General features: G+C 38.3%; 1 protein-coding gene across 1 annotated transcript in view; it reads right to left on the reverse strand.

Annotated features, from left to right (window-relative positions):
* Positions 1 to 3,911: 3,911 nt before the first annotated feature.
* Positions 3,912 to 23,778, reverse strand: part of PDE6H (phosphodiesterase 6H) — a 37,601-nt gene continuing 17,734 nt past the window's right edge. Inside the window, exons 2-4 of the mRNA XM_055280566.2 lie at positions 8,140 to 8,313; positions 7,065 to 7,105; positions 3,912 to 4,891 (exon numbers count right to left, since the gene is read on the reverse strand). Of these exons, the coding sequence (XP_055136541.1) occupies positions 4,815 to 4,891; positions 7,065 to 7,105; positions 8,140 to 8,313 (292 nt within the window). The 3' untranslated portion in view covers positions 3,912 to 4,814. The remainder of the gene's footprint in view (positions 4,892 to 7,064; positions 7,106 to 8,139; positions 8,314 to 23,778) is intronic.

Here is a 23,778-nt window from a genome sequence, read left to right on the forward strand (position 1 = left end):
ATTCTGACTGGTGCGAGATGGTGTTTCACTGTGGTTTTGGTTTGCATTTCTCTGATGATTAGTGATATTGAGCAATTTTTCATGTTTGTTGGCCACTTGTATGTCTTTTTTCGAGAAGTGTCTGTTCATGTCTTTTGCCCACTTTTAATTAGGTTATTTGTTTTTTGCTTATGTAATTGTTTCAGTTCCTTGTAGATTCTGGGTATTAGACCTTTGTTGGATGTAAAGTTTGCAAATACCTTCTTGCATTCTGTAGGTTGTCTCTTCATTCTGTTGATAGTTTCTTTTGCTGTGCAGGAACTCTTTAGTTTAATTAGGTCCCACTTATCAATTTTTGTTTTTGTTGCCATTGCTTTTAAGGGCTTAGTCATAAATCCTTTCCCATGGTCAATCTCCAGAATGATGTTTTCTAAATTGTCTTCTAAGACCCTTATAGTTTGAGATCTTACATTTAAATATTTAATCCATTTTGAGTTAATTTTTGTATAGGTAAAGATAGGAATCCAGTTTCATTCTTCTGCATGTGCAGCTATCCCAGCACCATTTATTGAATAGGGACTCCTTTCTCCATTGCTTATTTTTGTCAACTCTGTAAAAGATAAGATGGCTGTAGATGTGCAGCTTTATTTCTGGGTTCCCTGTTCTGTTCCACTGGTCTATATGTCTGTTTTTGTACCATGCTGTTTTGGTTGCTGTAGCCATGTAGTATAGTTTTAAGTTGAGTAATGTGATGCCTCTGGCTTTGTTCTTTCTTGCTTAGGTTTGCTTTGGCTATTTGTACCACAGATATAAGACAAACCAATACTACCTTTTATACAGATGACACTGATGGGGGAGAGATCTTACAGTTCAATCCAAAGATTCGCTGTTTCATAGGAAAACAGACAAAGCACATGAGCAGACAATTCACTGACAAGAACATAACAGTGACTTTTAAACTTATGAAACGCTGTTCATTTTCAGGCAAAATAAAAATGTAATAATATATGTAAAGGTATGAGTGTTTGGAAATGTATGCATGAGTTGTATATGTTGTGTTAATGATTACAAATTTTTCAGAGGTGAATGTGGCAATATCCTTCAAAACCTGTCCATTCTACTCCTAGGAATTGGTCCTAGAGATAAACCTGTACAACTCTGGCATAAATATGGAGGCATTTGAGAAAATATATAGAAGTCTAAAAATATCCAAAACGTCCATCACTATGACACTGGATAAATGAATTAGACCTCAATTATACAAATGAAACGTATGCTGCTACTTTAAAAAATGAGGTATATCAGAATGTACAGACAGAGTTTTCTTCAAGAAAAAATAAGTCAAAAATAGTATAGAATAGCAAATATAGTATGTTATTACTGTGCAAAAAAAAGTGTATACATATAAGTGTGTCTATGCACAGAATGCCTCTGGCAGGATTCACAAAAAGCATAACAGGGATTGATGGAGAACGAGAGAGGGATGTAGGGCACTGGGTGGAAACAAGACTTATCTTGTACTGTGTTCATTTTTATACCCTTTTAATGTTCATCCTCTGTATGGATTACTTTTCCTTAGCCAAGCAATGCAACAGTTTAAATTGGTGAATGAATGGATGGGAAGAAATTCAGAACTAGCTATGTGGATTGAAAAGTCTAATAGAAATGGTTGTCTCCAAGTGTTGAAGTGCTTATTTGTTGCAGCAGGTGGCAGTACTAATACACGATTTGACTTTGTTACTGGACCCTGGAGAAACGTGAAAAAAAAAATAAAAAAGGCGGGGGGTATTAAACAAGCACTCTAGAAATAATTGGAAACTGAGGCTCTGTGCTTTAGGTCTTCTGGTCTAAAGGGAACAACTGAAATATATTTAGATGTATTAGTTGTTTTTTGGAATTTTTTGCTGAAAGGAAACTTGGCAATCATTATGTCTAAGATCCTGTTTTATTCTCAAATATTTGAGGCCAAAGAAGAAAAGTGAATTAGCTGACTATCTAGCAGGTACTTTGTAGCAGATCCAGGCAGAACCCAGGCCTCTCAATTGTTTTTGCCAAAAAAAAAAAGATACTGTGTCTGACGTTGCCAATCAACTTGATTGTTGCTTTTTTGAATTTCAGTTTTCATCAATCTGACTCTGCCCTCATATTGCAAAAAGCATCATGCTAATATATATATATATATATATATACAATTTTGTGGCCTGTACAAGCATTTCCCCCTAGCCTTTTACAAAACATAGTTCCTTTCCTATTTTCTCCTTTAAAACAGTTCAGTGTCATTCTTGCATGGTTCTCATTATATGAGTTTTATAGTGCTCAACCTTGTGTGATCTTTTTTTCTGTTGTGCTAAATATTGGTCTAATTGATTATTCCTCTGTGCGTGTGTTTTCCCTCCACTTCTTTAGTTGTTGAGAAACTCCTCCTTTGTTACCCAGCTTGGGGTTGTCTTCTCTTTGCTGCCAGGACTCAGATGAGGACAATGACTTACTTTATCTCTTTCATATGTGTTGTCTACACATTGAGGGGTTTCCTATTTTTTATTTAAAATAATAAAATGATAGGAATAGAAATAATAGGATTCTAGATATTGGAAGGGCTTTAAATTATGTCTACTCCAGCCTACCCCCAAATGCTAGACTGTGGCCTCAAAGATGTCTGCTTCTTCCTGCTTCATCATTCCTTTTTTTTTTTTTTTTTTTTTCAGACGGGGTCTCGCTCTGTCACCAGGCTGGAGTGCAGTGGCATGATCTCGGCTCACTGCAACCTCTGCTTCCCCGGTTCAAGTGATTCTCCTGCCTCAGCCTCCCATGTAGCTGGGACTACAGGTGCATGCCACCACACCCAGCTAATTTTTTTTTTTTTTTTTGTATCTTTAGTAGAGACAGGGTTTCACCATGTTGGCCAGGCTGGTCTCGATCTCCTGACCTCGTGATCTGCCCGCCTCAGCCTCCCAAAGTGCTGGGATTACAGGCATGAGCCACCGCACCCAGTCTTCACCACTACTTTTTAAAAAGATCCGGTGTATTCAGGTTGTTACAGCTGTGGACCGTGACAACTTTTCAAATATTTGCTGGCAATGAATGTTTTCTTCTCTCAGCTAAATGTTATCAGTTCCTTCAACAATTCCCCATGTAACATAGTTTCTAGATCCTTCTTTATGTAGCCTTTGAATACGTTCTTTTGAGTGCATTTTATTTTGTCAATGTCATTGCTTCATTTTTAAAGAAATATTTGAAAAGTAAGCCAAATGTGAACCAGAGTCTCGCCCAGCTGAAGAAGCCAGTCCTCCCTAACTGAGATGAACTAAAGGCACCGGTTGTCAAATGGAGCAGCTAACTTGAAAGGCAAGGGTTAGCTTTGGCAGGAGAGAAAGCAGGTGCCTGGGTGGAGGCAGGAGTTCCTGCTGAAGGAGGAAGCACACATTTCCACTGGGCCTCTGCATGTCGTGGTTCCACTTCTGAATCTATACCTCAGTTTTTCTTTTGTACTTCTAATTTTCTGGCCAGAAGGTAACCTGATCATTCGTGCAAAATGGTTAACACAGGCCCTGTAGCAGCCACAAGTCTTTGAATGCTGCACTCCTCCAAGACCACAAAGTCACAGAATTTATCACTACCATGAACCTTAGATTGTCTGATTCAGGAAAACATGAAGGTACAAAGGGTGAGATCTTTGCCCAAAATTTTATTGCAATTTACTGGTAGAGACAGGATTAGAACCTGAATCTCTTGCTTCTCTATCATCCTGTCTCTCTCTTCGGTTAATTTACTCCATTCCTTTACCACAGATTTCAAAACTGAAATGAAGAAATTCATACTGTTAGTTCCAAAGCATCCATGTCACATAGAGGCAGCATTTGAGTTGCACTATTGCCTTGAAAGTATTGGGAAAAGATAAGTATGAGCACATTACATTGACACAACTTCGGGGGTGAGGCAAACCATCATTTTATTTAGAGGGTCAACTGCCCATACTTTGCATATGAGTCTAAACCTTATAGCATATAAATCTTTTCAATTGACAATTTAAAGGTTAGATTTACTACAGATGTGCACAAAGCAGTCAATGTATGTAACTCCTGTGACTCCCATTTTAAGTCTTTGGACAAAATAATTTCAATGAAGGGATGCTGTGGAAGGAAACCTTCCTCAGAGTACCAAAAAGAAGGCTCACATTGTCAGAATTCTGAGTTTAAATCTCAGTTCCTCACCAACTTAGAACTATACAACTTAGAGCTGCATGAGACTTCTGGAATAACCTAGTTCAATAAAATTTAGACCCAGAAAGTATACAATTTACAAACGTACAGAATTCAAATCTTAATCCTATGCTGTTTTGTAAGCACTGCACTTATTTCCTGTATGACTGTGCCTTCTTTGTTTAACTGGTTGTCAGAACACAGCATCAGATATTTCCATGTAGCATTTAATATAACTTCACCAACATTCAAGGTAAATATCTCCTTTATTAAATAAGAGGAGGTGGGGAGTGACATAAATGTTGTCTTAAAAGTCTACTATTAATCATAATGAATGCCTAGCAAAAATAGATTTAAAGGACTTACACATAAAGAAAACGTAGAGAAATATTGATGACTTCTAACTAGCTGGTAGGAAAAGGTGGTCAAGTTTGAAATGCATCCACTATTTTGAGCTGTACTGCAAGAGAGATTCTGACAGTAAGAGAACTCTTAGTAGTAACTGATAGGAAATGACCTTGAAAGTCAAAGAAACCACTTCCAATCAGCTGAATTTCAAGATTCCAGCAGATCAACAGGGCAAAAGCAACCAAAATTACAGCAGATATCATTGAGAGTGGCAGAACCTCTGGCACTTCAAATAATCCCAAACTGAGCGAGCTCATGCAATTCCAGGTGGCTGAATGCCTCCCACGGACAAATCACTGTGATATCTGCAAGAGATGGAAGAAGAGCATGTAAGCCAACCTCACCCCAAAGACAGCCTCTTCACAGAAAGACACCCTCCAGGCAGAGACACTTCACTCCTCTCTCCTGCTCATTGTCCCCTGACTGGGAAGTTCCCTGGCGTGGCCCTGTGGCCCAGGAAGGATCAGACCAATTGCTTAATTGTTGCGCCAGGCATCTCTGTTGGTTTCATTCTGCTTCCTCTTTGCGGAGGTGATCCACAGCTTTTGACTGGGGGGTTCCCTGTGGGGTACAGCCCACTGATCATACAGAGTCTCCCCAAACCACAACCACTAAGGAGGAAGCAGAAGTGGAATTCTAGCCAGGCCCAGGGTTAAAATGAGAAAGAGGAGAACTTTGAATCTCCCTCGTCTAGGTATCCACAGTCTTCCCTACCAATCTAGATCGGTTTCTTCTCTAACTGTTCTTCTATTCCTTTACATTTTGAATTGCCTATATCCAATGACATATTGAGAAATGATCACAAGGCATCTTTTAGTCCAGCTTCTTGTTTTAGACAATAAGACATTATTATCCCTGAGTTACAAAGAAGCTTGCTGACACACGGAAAGATGAAATAATTAGCAAAAACCACATAGTTGTAGAGCTGAGACTAGAACCAGGTCAACGACCTTAGACTTTCACTCCCTCTAAACCTCTCTACATTATTCCAAATACACTGTCAGAGTCAAGCATATCTTCCAGATCCCAAAGCAAATTTGCTGGTCTTGTATGCACCTTGCCAAAATACGGAAGCAGTTGATCTAAGAGAATAGCAAATTTGCTTTATAACATGGCTGGAAAATTCATTCGAGACCCCAGGATTGGTATTTGCCTGCAGAAAGATACACTGAGGATTGCCTGGGAAGGACACTGATTACTACAAGTGATACTGTTTGTCAAAGGTGTGTTGGATGAGTTGAAAATATGTCCACACAAAAGCCTGCACATAAATATTTAGGGGTATTTTATTCATTATTGGCAAAACTTGGAAGAAACCAAGGTATCTTTCAATAGGATAAAAAACTGTGTATATCCCTACAATGGAGTATTATTCCATGATTTTAAAAAATGAGCTATCAAGCCACATAAAAACATGGAGAAACCTTAAATGAATATTGTTAAATGAAAGAAGCTAGTCCAGAAAAGCCAAATACTGTATGATTCTAACTATATGACATTCTGGAAAACGCAAAACTATAGAGACAGTAAGAAGATTAGTGGATGTCTGGGGTTTAGAGAGAGAGAGAAGGATGACCAGGTGGAGCATAGGGCAGCGAAACTATTCTGTATAAAACTATATGTACTACAGTATGTACTATATTGGTGGGTACACGGTATTTATCAAAACCCTTAGAATTTTACAACACAAAGGATAAAAATTCTAACACAAGCTATGGATTTTAATTAGCATATTCCATCAATATTGGCTCATCAAATATAATCACACTAATACAAGATGTTAATAATAGAGGAAACCGTAAAAGTGGAGACAGGTGGTAGAGAGGACATATAGGAACTCTGTACTTTCTGCTGATTTTTCTGTAAATCTTAAACTCCTCTAAGAAATAAAGTCTATTAATTTAAAAAAATGCAGTGATTGCATTCACTGTATGATACATAAAAATCTGGTAGCCAATTTTTAAAATTATATTGCAGGCATTCAGTATGTAAGATCCTCCTCTGGGTGCTAGAGGATGTGTAAAAAGAGGAAATTGGTAAGGAGGTGGTTTGCCTGGTAGAGTGGAGAGATCTCCAGACCTCACCCTTATTTCCAATAGTTCACTTGGTACAGACAAAAGACTGCCAATTCCTCTATGTCTCAGATTTCTCCCCTGAAAAATGAAGTTTGGCGAGATGAATTATGAAACTCTTTCTACCATAAAAGTCTGTAATTTATCACTGTATGCCCTCAAAAGTTGTTTGACAAAACAAGGTTTATGAAATTTTGGGCCTACCCTGATTTCTTTTAGGGCTTTTGTATCTGGGCACACATGTACTTATTTCGGAGGGTAAATTAAATCCCCACATTTCTATGTCTTCACAGATCTTCTGCCTTGGGTATTTCTCATAACTTTCAACTGCCCCTTGAGGCCTGAAGTATATAAAAAGGCAGAACTCCAAGTGCAAAGTTCTCACTTAAATCAGTGGATGGCTTACCTGTTCCTAGCCCCTCCATTCCTGGAATGTCATCTCCAAATCTATGGAAAAGAATAAAGGGGAAATTAGCTGAGATTAGAGCCAAAGAATTTTGGAGTCACTCACATGCAGAGTTTCTTGATTCAAGGGGAAAGAAGGAGAGGTTTAAGTGTTTGTATTTGAGAGACTCCTTTTGTTTGCACTGAACTGGAGCAAAGAAAATGTCACTCAGGCAGGTTTTGGTGTATCCCAGTGGAGAGATATTTCTCTCCTGTAGGAACTTAACCTAAAACAATTAAGAGTCAGAAAGAACTATCAGTGGGACAACTTAGTCAAGTTTCACTTTTTATAATAAAAATTGAAATGAGAAAGCAATACAAAACGCATTAAAAATGATGAATTCATCCATTTGTTTATTTATTCAAAATCATTAACTAAGCATCTATTATATACCAGGCATTTTGTTAAGCACAGAGAGTTAAGAAGAAAACAGACAAATTTTCTGAGTGGTCTTAGCCTCAGAGAATAGATACAAATAAATAAATATAAGATAAGATAATGTAAGTTATGATAGCTGAATGTACAAAATGCAAACATGAAAGTAATGATAGTTTGTTAAAGAGAGTCAGGGGTAGCTTCAAAAAGAAATTAGCATGTGAGCTGTGGGTTGAAAAATGAGTAGGATTTTGCCAAGGAGAGGAAGAGGAAAATAAAGAACTGAGGATACAAAATTGGAAGACATAAATATAAGCTGTATTTTCTGGAAATGGTCAGTGGTTCAGTGTTACAGATTAACGTAGAGGTTGTGTCATAAAGAGGAGTGGTCATCAAAAGCCTGCAAGGCAAAGTCAAAGTTTATTGTAAAAAGCCTCCATTTGCCATGTTAAATTCGGCCACAGACCTGGAAGTTGAGAAGGAAAGAATTCCAGCGATAAAGACATAATTCATCAAAGATGGAGTTACAGAGGAAAAGAGAGGATGGAGTGGAAATTTTTGTAAGTCTGTTTAATATTGTGAGCACTAATTTCCCAAAACAAAAGCAGTCATGTGGGAAAAAGAAAGTAATAGAAAGTTTTTCTTTTCATTTTGGTCTTACCCTTTCACACCTTTCTTTGGAGGTTTACTCTTGAATTGGCGAGTCTGCCTCTGCTTGAACTTGGGAGGGCCTTTGCGTGGGGTGGTAGGACCCTGATTTGAAGCTGGAGCAGCCAGAGTAGCATTGTCACTCATTTTAACGCCCCCGGGCAGCTGATGTTTCTCTTTCAGCCTCCTTAGACAGTGAAAGATTAAAAAAAGAAGATCTTTCAAGTCATGGGGACCATTGGTTATTAGATCTTTATTTTAGGCTGGAGAAGAAAAGTAGTACTTCAATAAGAAAGCTCAGTATTTTGTGTTGACACAAAAGGGGAGAAGTTATCATCTTTAAAACAGATTTTTAACAAAACAGAGTATAAATCAATGCAGGCACTTAATGTAATGGAATGTTAACTTACCTTCTGCTGTATTACTTATACAATCTATCAGTTATGTAAATGGACAATTGATAGATTTTAAAACTCAGAAATCTAGGTAGCTACGCTGTTCTCATAGATCTGCCACTGAAAAAAATTTTTAAATAAATAAATTAAATTAAAGCTTCACATTAGGTATAACAAATTAAAATTTAAAAATAAATAAATAAAATAGATTCGCCACAAGTGTTCTATGTGAATTTATTATGATTCTGTACTTCTCTGTGACTACCAGTTCTATCAGTTATAAAGAGAGGAAAATGGACTCAGTGATATCTATAGTCTTTTATAGCATCTGCAATTTCTTTAAGCTTTACATATTCTTCCATCCAGATGTAAAATAACCTGACTCAAAATGTTTATTGAGCATTTTTTATGGCCTCTGTTTTTTTATAGTCCTTCAAGTCCTTATAGTCTAAGATAGGATTATTTTGTTTAATCCTCACATGAACCAGAAACTTTTCTCTAGTTTTGGGAGATGACAACACAGTTGTCTGGACAGGAGGACCTCTGAAGCAGGAATACCAACACCCATGAATATATTCAACACATCTTAATACACACACACATAGAGAAGTTAATGAAGGATAATTAAGTAATAAGTTTGTGCTTCAAGTCTACATCAAGACATAAGGTTCTTCAGCCTCCATTTTTCACTAATCTTCAATGCTTTCTTCTATCCACACCATGGACCTATCCAATATGGTGTTCTCAGACTTTAATTTGGCTACAGAAACGCACATTGCCGTTCTTCAAATACAAATCAAAGAAAATTATTGAAAAAGATAAATGTAAAGAATGTGTCATTGTGGATGACATTATCTTCTTTCTTCTTTTCTTTCATAAGAGTTAACAAAACTTGCTCTTGGAAGGAAGATCCTGAAAAGCCCCAAAGAACTCCAAATTGCTTTCGCCTCTTACCCTGAGCCAATCTCTTCTGTAAAATCTAGTGTGTGGGGGCTTTGTCTCCGTAAGATTCCTTATTTCACCCATTACAGATTTATGCTAATATTCTTTTTTTTTTTTTTTTTAAGAGAGACAAGTTCTTGCTCCATCAGCCAGGCTGTAGTGCAGTAGTGCAATTGCAACCATAGCTCACTATAGCCTCAAACTCCTGGGCTCAAGTGATCCTTCCACCTCAGCCTCCCAAAGTGCTGGGTTTACAGGCATGACCCATCACACCAGCCTATGCTAATACTGTTAACTGCAAACCTCCCTGACAGTCTTTGGCTCATGCTAACAATGACTCTCTTTACTGGCTACACTGCATATCCCTCAAACCTCATATTCTATAACTTCCAGTTCATACTGTTTTCTTATTTCTTTCAAAATTGGGTTGTAATTATTATCCTCGCCTCCAAGATTTAAATTCTGATTATTACTAAATTATTATCCTTGCCAGTACCAGGGATGGTGAGATTGGCCAGGACCCTGGACCACCTGCTCATGCTGTGATTTCTTCCTTTATCCCCTACTGGACTAGCTTCATGAGGCTGCCCTTCCAGTCTCAGAACCTACAACAGTGCATGGTGTATGGTAATTACACCCTATATATTGTATTTGTCAAATGAGTTAATAAATTAATTTAGAAATTGAACAGGCTGGGCGCAGTGGCTCAAACCTGTAATCCCAGCACTTTGAGAGGCTGAAGCTGGCGGATCACGAGGTCAGGAGATCAAGACCATCCTGGCTAAGACGGTGGAAACCCCGTGTCTACTAAAAATACAAAAAATTAGCCGGGCGTGGTGGCAGACGCCTGTAGTCCCAGCTACTTGGGAGGCTGAGGCAGGAGAATGGTGTGAACCCGGGAGGCAGAGCTTGCAGTGAGCCGAGATGGCGCCACTGCACTCTAGCCTGGGTGACAGGGCAAGACCCCGTCTCAAAAAAAAAAAAAAAGAAAAGAAAAGAAAAGAAAAAAAGAAAAAGAAAAAAACAAGAAATTGAACAAATACCGTAAACCTTAGGTCATGAGATCCTGACCCTTTGACTTCTCCATCAGAGCACAGAGAAGTCATTAGCTTTCAGGCTTTAGGAAATGCACTGCCAGTTCCTCTGCTCACTAAATTCAGTTCCTGTTCTGTGGGCCCTCTCTACCCCTGGTGGGCAGGCAAACTTTGTGCCTGTCCCAAGTGTGGTTTGGACCCTGGAAATCGCTGGTGAGCAGCCAAGATCTGCGCTGTGCTCAGAGTGGACCACCAGTAACTGACACATCCCAGCCCTGCCAGAGTCACAGAGGGCAGCTAGAGAATTGCTCTCAGATCAAGGTTTTTGAACTGCCCAGGATTTTCAAGGTAGAAGAAATCAAAAAGTTTCTTTTCTCTCATCTAAAGAATCTATTAGGGTTAGAAATGCCAGATTAAGCGAAAAAAAAAAAAATACAAGACACCCAGTTCAATTTGAATTTCAAACAAATACTTTTTTTTAGTAAAGTATATCTCAGCTGTTTCATGGTACATATTTATACTTTAAAAAGTCATTTTTTTTCTGGAATTCAAATTTAACTGGCATCCTTCGTTTTTATCTGGCAGCCCTAATAAGATCCAATTATGTTGGATCCAGAGTTCTATAATGTAAGGGCCTAAAGTGACCCTCATGGGTCAAATTGCCCTTTGATGGTAACACGGTAGAGAGTACTCTTTAGAATCAAATTGGTATAGTTTTATGTTTCTACTCCACAGAACTGGCTACGTGACTTAGGATAAGTTTTGTAATCCTCTGTGGGTCTTACTCCATCTATAACATGAATCAAATAATGCCTTCCTTTTAGGGTTATGGGGAAATTTTAGGAAGACAATATAAGTAGAGTGGTACAAAGTGTTCAAAAAGAGCAAATATATGCTAGACCTACTGAGAGAAAAGAAAGCCATGTAAACAAATCTGTGGTTATGACACTTGTTCACCTGGACTCTGCACCTCCTTCCTCTGGGCCAACTGCTGAAGAGCCCTTGCCATACACCAGAGGGGCAATTGTCATCCGCCCTTGCTGGGTAATCCTCTGCTTCCTTCAAACACCCCAGCTGTTGACTTATTTGTGGTCTTAAAATTCTGTCTTAAGAAGCTTTCCTTGAATTCCTTTGACACCCTATCAGCAACCCCGAAGAATTTCAAAATCACACGTGACATCCATATTCCCCAATGATACATCCCCTTTTTTCTTGAAAGTTTCTTCTGCATGTTTACATAATTTTGAAGTTACACCTCTAGGCTTAGAAAGTGTTCATGTCTGAGTTTGAGGCATTACATGAAAGAAGCCTCCTCAGAAAGAGTTACGTAACAGGTGCCAGGTTAATCCCTTGATCCTAATGGTGCTCAGGATTTGCACTAGGTAACCGGAACAGTCGACTAATCCCTATGCAGTTTCTGTCATAGATTTACCCTCTAATTCTCTCTGCAAAACCTTTAGGAAGGGTAGAACACCTCTGACCTTTTCCTGCATTGGAAGCCAGTCCTGTTGCCCATAAACATCACCAAAGGCTAACCTCATCCTGACCACACTTCTCTAGAAATTCCAAGGGCATCTGGAGCTGAGTAACCCTAAATGTATTATCAGACTTGATTTTAGCTGAAAGAAGTTTCACATTTTTTTCCTCCAAAAGCATTAAGCAATTTATTCTTTTGTGAGGCAGAACATTTTCCTGTTTTTAAAGCAATGTTAGCCCTTCCCCTTTTGAAGATTACAAACTGTTTTTCTGCAGAAATAAGTGGATGCCACAAAGTAATATTTCAAGGTATACTTTTGTAGGGGACTGGGACTAGGGTCAATTTAACAAAGTTAAAGATTTGTATAAAGCAAAAAATCATCTTCTGTTGTTTTATACAGCAAAGCCCAGCTGTATATAGTGACAGGGGATGATCCTCTGAAAAGCAGTTTTAGGAGGTTCCTGAGACAGCCTCTCTGATGCTGCTGTTATCACCTTACACTTCCAGCTCTCTTTTTCTCAGCAACGATGTAGACAGATAGACCAGTCCATTGTTGGTGGACAAAGAAAGAGGCTGGAAGGAGCTGGGAAGGGAAGTACTGCTGGGGTTGAGCCCATAAATATCACCCAGGGTCCTGCTGAGGCAGAGAAAATCAATAATTTGAAAAGCAAAGCAAGACCCAAACCAAAGCCATAAAAAAAAATTACCAAAAATGCAGCCAGCACCCTGCTTCAGAATGGAACAAACAAACACTTTGACCTCAAAGGCAGAAGGCTCAGCCACCTGCACTGCCCTGCGGTCATTCTCATGCTCACTCTCAGCTCCCCTTCTCCTTTTCCTCACACTCACACCAGCCTACCAGTGCCTGGGCCAAGTTTGCAAGCACATCCTGGGAGTAAAGAACTGTTTTCTCTGTGGTTATTTAGTGCCACAGATTCCTCCTTCTTCAGAAAACTGTTTACTATGAAGCTGCAAACAGGGAGGTCACTATTGGGCTCCTTCTAAATGAATTCAGTAATCAAGTTTTGCAGTGACCTTGTAATAATCAAGTTTCACTTATTTGCTTGTCCCATGGCATAACAAGAAGGTCTGCATGTATCTCCTTCATATTCTTTCCCATTTTCATCTCCAGCCACAGCCCAGGCTGTTGTCTTCTGCAAATTTTCTTTTAGAACCTGACCAACCCCCCAAAGCCCTTCAATTATCCTGCTCAAATTCACCAGAAGTTCAGAAGTACTCACGGAGCTGAATGTTGTTCCTATCAGCTGCCCAGCTGCCTTCTTTGTAAAAGACAAAAGGATCTTTGCATCCTGATTTATCTCCCTGTAATACCCTTATGCTGCTTAATCTCACCGTCATAAGCTCAGAACAGCAACCCAGGTGCAAAGAAGTTAGGAGAACATGGGTTGAGGCTGGGACAGGCTTAGGAGTTTTCCAATAATAGAGACCCTTTCAAAACTGACTTGGGTTCATTCCAGTCAATAATAAAATAGGTATTGTATTCACAAAAACACAAAAAGTGTTGACATCCAAGGGTAAATTTCAGTTTGTGATTCAATATCTTCTGTCTTTTTTTTATTCTCACCTTTAGTTTTCGCTACCCCCATTTCTTCCCTTTCCCTGACAAACACACACCTATGTTCACAATCACACACACACACATATACACAGTGACATAATTCTTATGGGGCTCTAGATAACTGGAGAGAAGAGAGGGAGCCACAGTGCCTCCTGCTATATAGGGACATTGAACATGCGGGCAGTGACATTGGGAAACACACAGTATCTCTCCCTAACTGGTATTGTGTGTATTTCCTCAGAGAAATGGAATCTCAGAGTCAAAACTGATATCAAATTCAGTGATATCTGACACAGAAAGGGCCCAAATGACAGCTAGGAATTGTTAACTGAGGACACTTATTTGAGAATCGATTGCCGGATCTTCCGTACCTAAATGTTTCAGGGTGTAGGGTTTAGGGTACGATCCAATTTACTGAGACTCCTTGACTCAGTCTTCCTATTATATTGATCCACTAGTATTAATTATTAATAGATTAATACTTTTTCTATTTTAAATCGATCTCAACCCATATGCTAGTTATCAGTAAGCTCTTTTGATAAATTTATCATAGAAAGATTAAGTGACCTATTCAAGGCTGCAAATAAAATTAATAGTGGAGCCAGGAACTGGGCCCAAATCTGGAAGTACCTTGCATATTCAATTGTCTTTGTGCTATACTACATCAAAGCAGACATGGACCAACATGTCTGTTTGCTGGTCACTTCCATGCCTTGCCAGTGAATTTCAGTGTTCCTTCCCCAGTTGTTACCTATTAGAGAATTACACTCCATAACATTATAGAGAAAGAAGGTCAATTTATCCTTTCTAGACAGGGAGAGGTTCTTAACCTGCAGCCCTAAGCAGATTACATGAGCAACTAAACAGCTCTAGAGTCGTTCATACGCTCTCCCCTGGTCTTTACCAAAATTCCTCTGAGTTATGAAAGCAACAAATACCTTGCAAAGCCAGGAAAGTGGTCTCTGCATGGGTCTTTCTGCTCCCTCCTCTGTATCTCCATTACCATTCACATCTTCCTTTACTGTTACATACCAGACACGTGAATGTTTAGATGCTTATCTGTCAAACTTTTACATATTCTCCATTTTCTTGATGAAAGAATACAAATTTTAAGGACAGTGGAAAGCGCCAAAAGCTGAGTGAATGTTCTAAAATGTTGTTACTCAAAGTGCAGCAGCAGCACCACCATCTGTGCACTTGTTAAAAATGCAGCATTTCAGCCCTGCTCCATGCTTACCGAATCAGAATCCGCATTTTAACAAGGTCCAAGGTGATGTGTTTGCATATTAATGCTTGAAAAGTACTGTTCTAGACCCATATGCAGGTTTGGGTTTACCACTTATCTGCTATATGGAAAAACTGTCACCTCTCTGAGTCTCAGTTTCCTCATATGTAAAATGAATGATTTAGAATGTCAGGGTTCTCAACTTTTTTTCATCCTAGTACACTTGAGAAAGATAATCTTGTGATTCTCAATGTTGAATATGGGGATGGTTGTGCCATACGTCTTCTTCCTCCAAAGAAAATCCAGGAGAGAGAAGAGTGACAGGTTAGGGGTGTGGAGAAAGTCTAGGTGTATAGTTTGAAAAATTTCTCCTAAAGCCACCCTAATATGGTTCTCAGGGGTTTAGAATTAGAAAATTCTTAAATTACTCTATGGTCTTAAAAATCTATGTTCTTTCTTGTTTTGGACCCAGTAAAGTAGACACATTTCCTCTCATGCCTCTTGCTAAGTACAGCTAAAAACCCTGGATATTATATATGACAGAAACATGGAATATTTCAAAATATTTGAGAGGAGGAAAACCAAAGAGAGGCTTTAGATGCAAGGAACAATATGGCAGTAAGTTTCCTGAATTTTCTCTTTGTTTTGTATATCCTGATGTTGATGCAGGAAAAGACAGTAACCCAAAAACACCAAGAGGAGTGAAAAAACAAAAAACCTCCCCAAAAGCCTGTTTTCTGTAGACAAGTGACCAAGAGAGTAGCAAACTAGCAAGAACGAAAACATTTAAACAAAAACCACCCTACTCCAGTCAAATACCATGGAAAAAAAACATGACATGACTCAGCAAAGGCTGAGTGGAGAGCCAAGACTTTCATCTTGATTCAGCTACAACGGGGTGACTTTCTTTCTCCCACCCTAGCTGGGTAGCATCAGAGAAAGCCACATTGGGATCTTGGACTTTCACCTCCAACCAGTCATAACGAGGCCACCTTCTTCTCCCTACCAGAGCAGTATCAAAGAAGCCCAAGTGGGAAATTTCACCTCCATTCAGAAATAACACAGCATGTAAAAAAGCATGAAATAAAGATTTTAGAACTGAAAAATAGAATAACCAACATAAAAAACTCAATGGATAGGCTCAAAAACAGAATGGAGAATAAAGAAGAAAGAATCAGTGAACTTGAAGAAAGAACAATAGAAATCACCCAATCTGAACAAAAGACAGAAAATAAACCCACCTCCCACAAAAAAATGAATAGAACCTCACAGATCTGTGAGACTAAAGGACCTAATATTTATGTCATCAGCATCTCAGAAGGAAAGGAGAAAAGAGGTGAAGCTTAAAAAGTACTTGAAGAAATAATGGCTAAAAATTTTCCAAATGTAGTGCAGGACATAATTGTATAACAGCAAGGAGGTGGGAAACCCAGGTGGGATAAACTCAAAGAAATCTACACCAAAATACACCATGGCTAAACTTCAGAAAACTAAAGACAAAGAAAAAAATTAGAAAGCAGTGAAAGAGAAGCAACACCTTATCTGTAAGAAAAATAACCCAACTGACAGTAGATTTCCCATTAGAAACCAGGGGGACTAGAAGGATATGGCACATTTTTCATGTCCTGAGAAAAAGAACTGTCAACCCTGACTTCTATGTCATGTGAATTTATCCTTCTTCGGAATAAGGGGAAATAATGACATCCTCAGACAAAGGAAGACTAAGAGAATCTATAATCAGAAGTCCTACTCTAAAAGGATGACTAAGGAAAATTTTTGAAACAAAAAATAAATGATAAAAGAATGAATTTTAGACTATCTGAAAAGAAAAATGGAAGATAAGAAACTCAACCACCTTCAGCAAGGCTTGGTGGAGAACGAAACATTGTTCAAGGCACTATGAGGTTCTAAGGGTCTGGTCATCATCTTGGATCAGGGATTCATCCACTGTTCCCTGTTTGAAGTGGCTGCTCTTCCTGTCTCTACTTCTCTGACTCCTACTGACTCTCAGGGGATTGGTGTAGGCTGGGCAAGCAACAGTCAATACACATTGCCTCTGTTGGATGGAGCAGTTTTACCAGATACCTTCATAGTTCATTGCCTAGTCTAGTAATGGCTGATTTCTGGTCAGTTTATCTCTCATCTTATCAACCAGGTAATCGGGCTATATGGCTATAAGTAAAATGACCAATCTCAAAGGAATTCCTCCAAAATAACTTTGGTGTATTGAACACTCTAAGCTTTCACAGAAACAAGAAATAAAGCTAATGGGAACCTCACTATTGATACATTCAATAACATAAATAAATCACAGAAACATTTTGCTAAATGAAAAAATCCACAGTCAAAAGGCAGTATACTGTTTGACTTCATTTGTGACATTCTGGCAAGGCAAAACTATAGGGTTGGAGAATAGATCACTGGTTGCTAGGGACTGTGATCGAGTGGAGAAGTTGACTCCAAAGAGAAAATTCGAGAAATTTTATGAGCGGTAGTGGAATTATTTGGAATCCTGATCATAGTGGTAGACATACAACTGGATGCATTTGTCAAAACCCATATGTCCATCACAAGGAGTAAGCTCTACTGTATGCAAATTTTATGACTAAATATAATAAGATGATTTTCTTAAATCTGTATTCCATAGCTCTATAACTTTTGGTTCTTGATCCCTTCTGACAGATGGAAAAGTATTATTAATTATATATTGGAAAGTAGAGTGCAGGTACTAAGTAATTAGAAAGTAATTAAAAATTTAGCTGTCCTTTAGCTGCTTACGCAAGTGCTAATCTCTAATCTTTCTTTAGTGCTTCTTAAAATACCAGTGAGTGGGAAGACACATTAAAGTCACATTTCCTCCACATTTGGAATCTCCTAGACTGAACTTTCCACTCTGACTAATGCATAGTGGACTCCAGAGGCGAACACACTAAACGTGAAAAAGGAAGGTACAAGCCTGGCCCCTCTTTCCCTAAATACCCTACGTTTGATTCTCCAGAACAACATTAATCTTGGAAAAAAACTTATGAATTAAAAACACAATATTCTTTTCCAGAAAACAGATAAGAGGAAACACTTCCCAACTCATTTCATGAGGCCTATTTTATCCTGACACCAAAACCAGACAAAGAAAATTAAAAAGGAAATTACAGACCAGTATCTCTCATAAATTTAGATGCAAAAATTCTTAACAAAATATTATCAAATTAAATACAGCAATGTATAAAAAGAACAATACACTAGGGTCAAGTGGGATTTATTCCAGCTTGCAAAGCTTATTAAATATTCAAAAAGTAATCAACATAACCCATTATATTAACAAGCTAAAGAAGAAAATCATATGATCATATCAATTGATGAAAATATGATTCATAAAATCCAAAACCCAATAATGATAAAAACTCTCAGCAAACTAGGAATAGAACTAAGAATTCTATGAGAATAAGATTCTCATAAAGAAGCTATGAAAACCTACAGATCAATGAAACAGAATAGAAAACTCAGATATAGACCTACACAAATATGCCTGATTAATTTTTGACAAAAGAGACAAAAGCAATGCAATAGGAGAGGGATGGTCTGTTCAACAAATGGTGCTGGAAAGCATGGACATTTTGTCTATGGGTATCCATAAACTGAGAGGAGAAGGAGAAAGAGAAGGAGGAGAAGGAAGAGGAGAAGAGGAAGAATCTTAAGCCTCACACATTATGCACCCCAAACACCTCACACCTAGTACAGAAATTAACTCAAATGAATCACAGACTAAAATATAACATGTAACACTATGAAACTTTAATTTAAAAATACGAGAGAAAATCTCCAGGCCCTTGGACTAAGTGAAAAGTTCTTACACTTGCCAGTGAAAACACAATCCATAACAGTAAAAATGGACAAATTTGACCTCATTAAAATTAAAAATATTTGCTCTGTGAGAAACTCTGATGGGAGAATTGAAAGACAAATTACAAATTGGAAGACAGTGTTTGAAAACCCTATACCCAACAAGGGATTTGTACCTCAAAAATGTAAAGAACTCTCAAAACTCAAGATTAAAAAGGCAACCAACTCAATTAGAAAATGAACACGAAACACGTGTAAACATTTCACTGACGAGGATATGTAGATTACAAGCACACAAAAAGATATTCACCGTAATCATCCATTAGGGAAATGCAAATTAAAACCACAATGAGAAATCACCACACACCTATGATAATGATTAAAAAAAACATAGTGTAACACTAAATTATTGCACAGATATAGGAGAAGCTGGATCAATTGTGCATTGTGAGTGGGAGTGTAAAATGGGACAGCCGCTATGGAAAACCATTTGGCCAGTTTTCCTAAAAATAAACATGGATTTACCATGCAACCTAGCAATTGCACTTTTGGGTGTTCGTCCAGTGAAGTGAAAACTTGTGTCCACAAGTGTTTACAGCAGCGTTATTCATACTAGCCCCAAACTGGAAACTATCCAAATTTCCTATAATGAGTGAATAGTTACACAAACTGTGGTACTTTTATACCATGAAAATACTGCCCAGCCGTAAAAAGGAGTGAAGTTATTGATACCTACAACAACTGGTATGAACCTCAAGGAAATTATGCTAAAGGAAAAAAGCCAATTACAAATGTACGTATGATTCCATTTACATAATATTCTTTTTAAAAATTTTTATTTTGAGTTCAGGAGTACGTGTGTGCAGGTTTGTTACACAGGTAGAGGGGGATTTGTTGTACACATTATTTCATCACCCAGGTATAAAGCCTAATATCCATGAGTAATTTTTCCTGTTCTGCTCTCTCTTCCAACCCTCCATTCTCCAATAGGCCTCAGTGCATGTTGTTTCCCTCTGTGCATCCATGTGTTCTCATAATTTAGCTCCCACTTATAAGTGAAAATATACAGTATTTGGTTTTCTGTTTCTGCATTAGTTTGCTAAGGATAAGGGCCTCCAGCTCCATCTATGTCCCTGCAAAGGACGTGATATCCTTTTTTAAGGCTTTTTTATGTTCTTTTTTATGGCTTCATAGTATTCCATGGTGTATATGTACCACATTTTGTTTATCTAGTCTATCATCCATTTATTTAATATTTTTAAAATTAAAAAAATTATAGAGAGGGTGAACAATTTAGTGGTCACCATGGATTAGGGATGGGTGTGAGGAGGTTGGTGTGGCTACAGAAGGGTAGAACAAGTAAGCCTCACAGTGATGGCCGAGTTCTGTATCTTCGTCGTGGTGGTAGTTAGAAGAAGCTTCACATGCAATAAAATTGCATAGAACTACACACACACACACACACACACACACACACGAGTGCATATATAACTGGAGAAATAGGAGCAGGCTCTGAATTGTATCAGTGTCAGTTTCCTGGGTTGATATTATACACATTTATGCAAGATGGTGACATTGGTAGAGAGAAAGTGAACATTTCTTTTCAATTTTCTGTAAACCTATAAGTATTTCAAAGTGTAAATTTAAATAAATTTGTCATTCGAAAATTCATAAGAAGGATGCATAGCAACTTCACCATAGTAGCAATCAGATAAATATTTGTTCAAAGCTGAAATATAGGTGACCTGACTCAGCAGGCAGAGCTGTTTCCCCTTTTCCTATACTCCCCTCTCAAGCCATTCCTCCTTTGCTTCCTTTGTAGGCATCTCTCACTTCGTCATTTCTAAATACTGAGGTTTCCTAGTATATTGGCCTTTCTCATTAATTCCGCTGGTATTTTTTGACAATATACTATGTTTTTAGTTAGTGCTCTAGTCTCTGAGATACAGCAGTGAATAAGACGAGGTCCCTGACCTTACAGAGCTCACAGCCTTGTGGAGACATGGATAACAAACAGAAAAAATAATACATGGGAAATATGTCAAGGGATGTTACATGCTAGAAATAAAAATAAAGCAAAATGATGAAATAGAGGCACTATTTTAAATTTAATGGTTAAAAAAGACCTCTCTGAGAAATTGACATATGAGCAGAGATCTGAATGAAGAAAGAAATGAATCAGGTATGATTATTTAAAGGAAGAACATTTCTGCAAAGAGAATGATCCCTAAAATGGGAACCTGTTTCTCATGAAAGGATTAGCAAGAGGGGCAGGATCTGGAATGGAGGAAATAATGGCTAAGTGTTAGGAGATGAGTCTGGAGGATTGCAAGTGGCTAGATCATGAGTATGTTAGAATTCTAGTGCTATGTGACAAATCACCCCAAAATTTAGCAGCCCATAACAATAGATATTTCTTATCTCCCACGGTTTCTATAGGTCTATCAGCAGCGGCATAGCTGGGTGATTCCTGCTCACATCTTCCATGAGGTTAACAGTCATGCTGTCAGCCAGGGCTGTCATCATCTGGAGTTGAGACCTTCATTTCCAGGATGGCTCACTCAGACAGCTTTTGGTCTTCACCACATGGACCACTCCACAGGGGGCTTGAGTGCCCTTATGACATGGTACCCTGCTTCCCACAGAATGAATGATCTAAGAGAAATCAAGAGAAAAGACACCATGTCTAACAACCTTGGAAGCGACATGCCATCATTTCTGCCACATTCTATTGGCCACACAGAACAATCTCGATACAACGTGATCAGGGTTGAATAGCAGAATCACTGGAGGCTGTCTTGGAAGATGGCTACTACAATAAGCCAATTTGCAGATACAGGTGAAAATAGAATTCTGTTTTATTTTAAGTGGATGAAAGATCCCTAGAGGTCTGAAAACGAAGGAAAGATGTGATCATGAGTATGCTTTTTACTCTGTTATGAGAATAAAGGTTAAATCAGACTATTATGGAAATAGAAAACATATAAAGAGAATGCTGTAAAAGTCCAGCAGAGGCACAATGATGGTAGGCTACGGTGCTAATCAAGGAGGAGGTAAGAAGTTGTCAGCAGGTTATTCACTGAAAGTGGGGCTAACAGGATTTCCCCATGCTTGGCCAACTTCTCTTTCTCCATTCCTTCTGGGTGATCCCATCGACTTACATGGTTTAAACCAGTGTTTCTACCACCTCACAGTTTACCTGCAGAGCTTTTTAAAACATAGATTTCCAGGACCAACCTCAGGGAGAGATTTTGATGTAGGAGGTTTGGCCTGAGACTTTGCATTTCTGAGGAGTTTCTGGGTGATGGTAGTTTGCTGGTACACAGGCCACACTTTGGGTGGCCTGGTTTAAATTACTATCCATAGTCTGATGATATGTAAATTCAGGCTTATATATTTCACTATCTTTCAGACATCATCTCCAACAAACAACACCATTTTTTTTCAAACTCAGGACTAGACGCGTCCAAACATATGTCCTTATGTCTCCTAATACATCTATTTCTTCTTTTGTATTCTCTATCTCACTTGATGGTACCCCCAAGGACCCAATCATTCTAGCAAAAAAAATCCAGAAGTCATTCCTGATTCCAGATTCCTCCTCACCCTTATCCTTCACATCCCACCAATTATCCAGGCATGCCAATTTCACCTAAATATTTCTCAAATCTGACCATTTCTGTCTACCTCATTACGAATGTTCTAGTTCAAGACTAAACAGTCTCCTAATAGATTTTATTCACCTCAAATCCAACCACATTGGTTTGCCAGAATAAACTAGGTGAAACGCAAAACTGATCATGTCCATCCTTTACTTTCAACGGTTCTCCATCACTGATAGGATCTAGGCCGAGGTCATTATTAACAAGGCATAAGAGGTCCATGGTGATCTGAACACTGTTCCTGCCCTGCTCCAGGTACATTTCTCATTCACATGTAACTTTCACTTTACATTCCAACAATCTTGAGCTGCTTCCTTATAACACCCTGCATATCCCACATCATTTTGGGAGTCCAGGGCCATGTTGCTGCTCATGTTTCTCCTCTACCTCAAGTGCCTTCTCTTTCACTCCCAACCCTTCACTCATCAACTACTCAAAACCTACTGTCCCTCTTAACTGAGCACAGTGGTCACCTCCTCCAAGAAGCCTTCCTTGATGTCCTTACATGGATTCTCAAAACACACTATGTATTTTTTCTTCTCCTATGCTCACAAAAAAAAAATTTGTCTGCTTCTGTCTTCCCCATTACATCTTTCAGCTACCTGAGGTCTAGGACTGTGTCTTGTTTATTTCTGTACCTTTCCATGGGTCCTTGCATATGACCAGGAATTAAGTATTTTTTGATAACTGGACTCCTTTTAGAACTTTCTAAAATTATGGATGCTCTCTCATCCCCCAATAAATACATTAATCTATAATACAAATCAGTAAAATATATATTGATTTTACAGATTTTTCTAGGAAGGGGTGCTCCCATACCCTCTGATATACACTGGGCTCAGGAGGGAAAAAAAAAAAAAAAAAGCCGGGTTTGCCTAGTGAGGTGTTCCCTAACAGCATGAGAAATGAGTGGTGGAATATACACCATGAATTTACCATTTCGATTTTTAAATATTTCTTGTTACAATTAATGTATTCTGCCTGTGTTATTTTAACTGTCTCCTCGGTAAAACATAAGCTCCACAGGGCAGCAGAGATGTTGCCTGCGGTCTATTGCTGCACAAGGGAACTAGAACAGTACTTGGAAGAAAAGAGGCACTCGGTAAATGTTATGGAATGAATAAATGTGTCCCCTCTTGAGGGTGCAGAGCTATAGAATGTGTAAGTTACTGTCTTCTATGTAAGTTAGGGTTTGCTTTGTTTTTACAATAAAGTTGTACACATTGTTCAAGGGCTGTATTCTGTCTATGCTATTTTAAAATTTATAGAATAAAGTGGTATTAGGCTTTTAGTATTTTTGCTCATTTTAATTATATACTATTTTTCTTTTCATATTTGTCTAGGCTAATCTCTTTTCTCACATGAAATGACTACCCCCCACCCTTGATTATTGTGATCTCATTGACTCTAAGTAGAAGGCAAACCCTGTGGTATCAATTGACAAAGAGAAATGAAGAAGATGCAGTACATTTAGGTGAAAACAAAATAAATGTCAATT

The sequence above is a fragment of the Symphalangus syndactylus genome, chromosome 5 (genome assembly GCF_028878055.3).
Source record: "Symphalangus syndactylus isolate Jambi chromosome 5, NHGRI_mSymSyn1-v2.1_pri, whole genome shotgun sequence".
NCBI lineage: Eukaryota > Metazoa > Chordata > Mammalia > Primates > Hylobatidae > Symphalangus > Symphalangus syndactylus.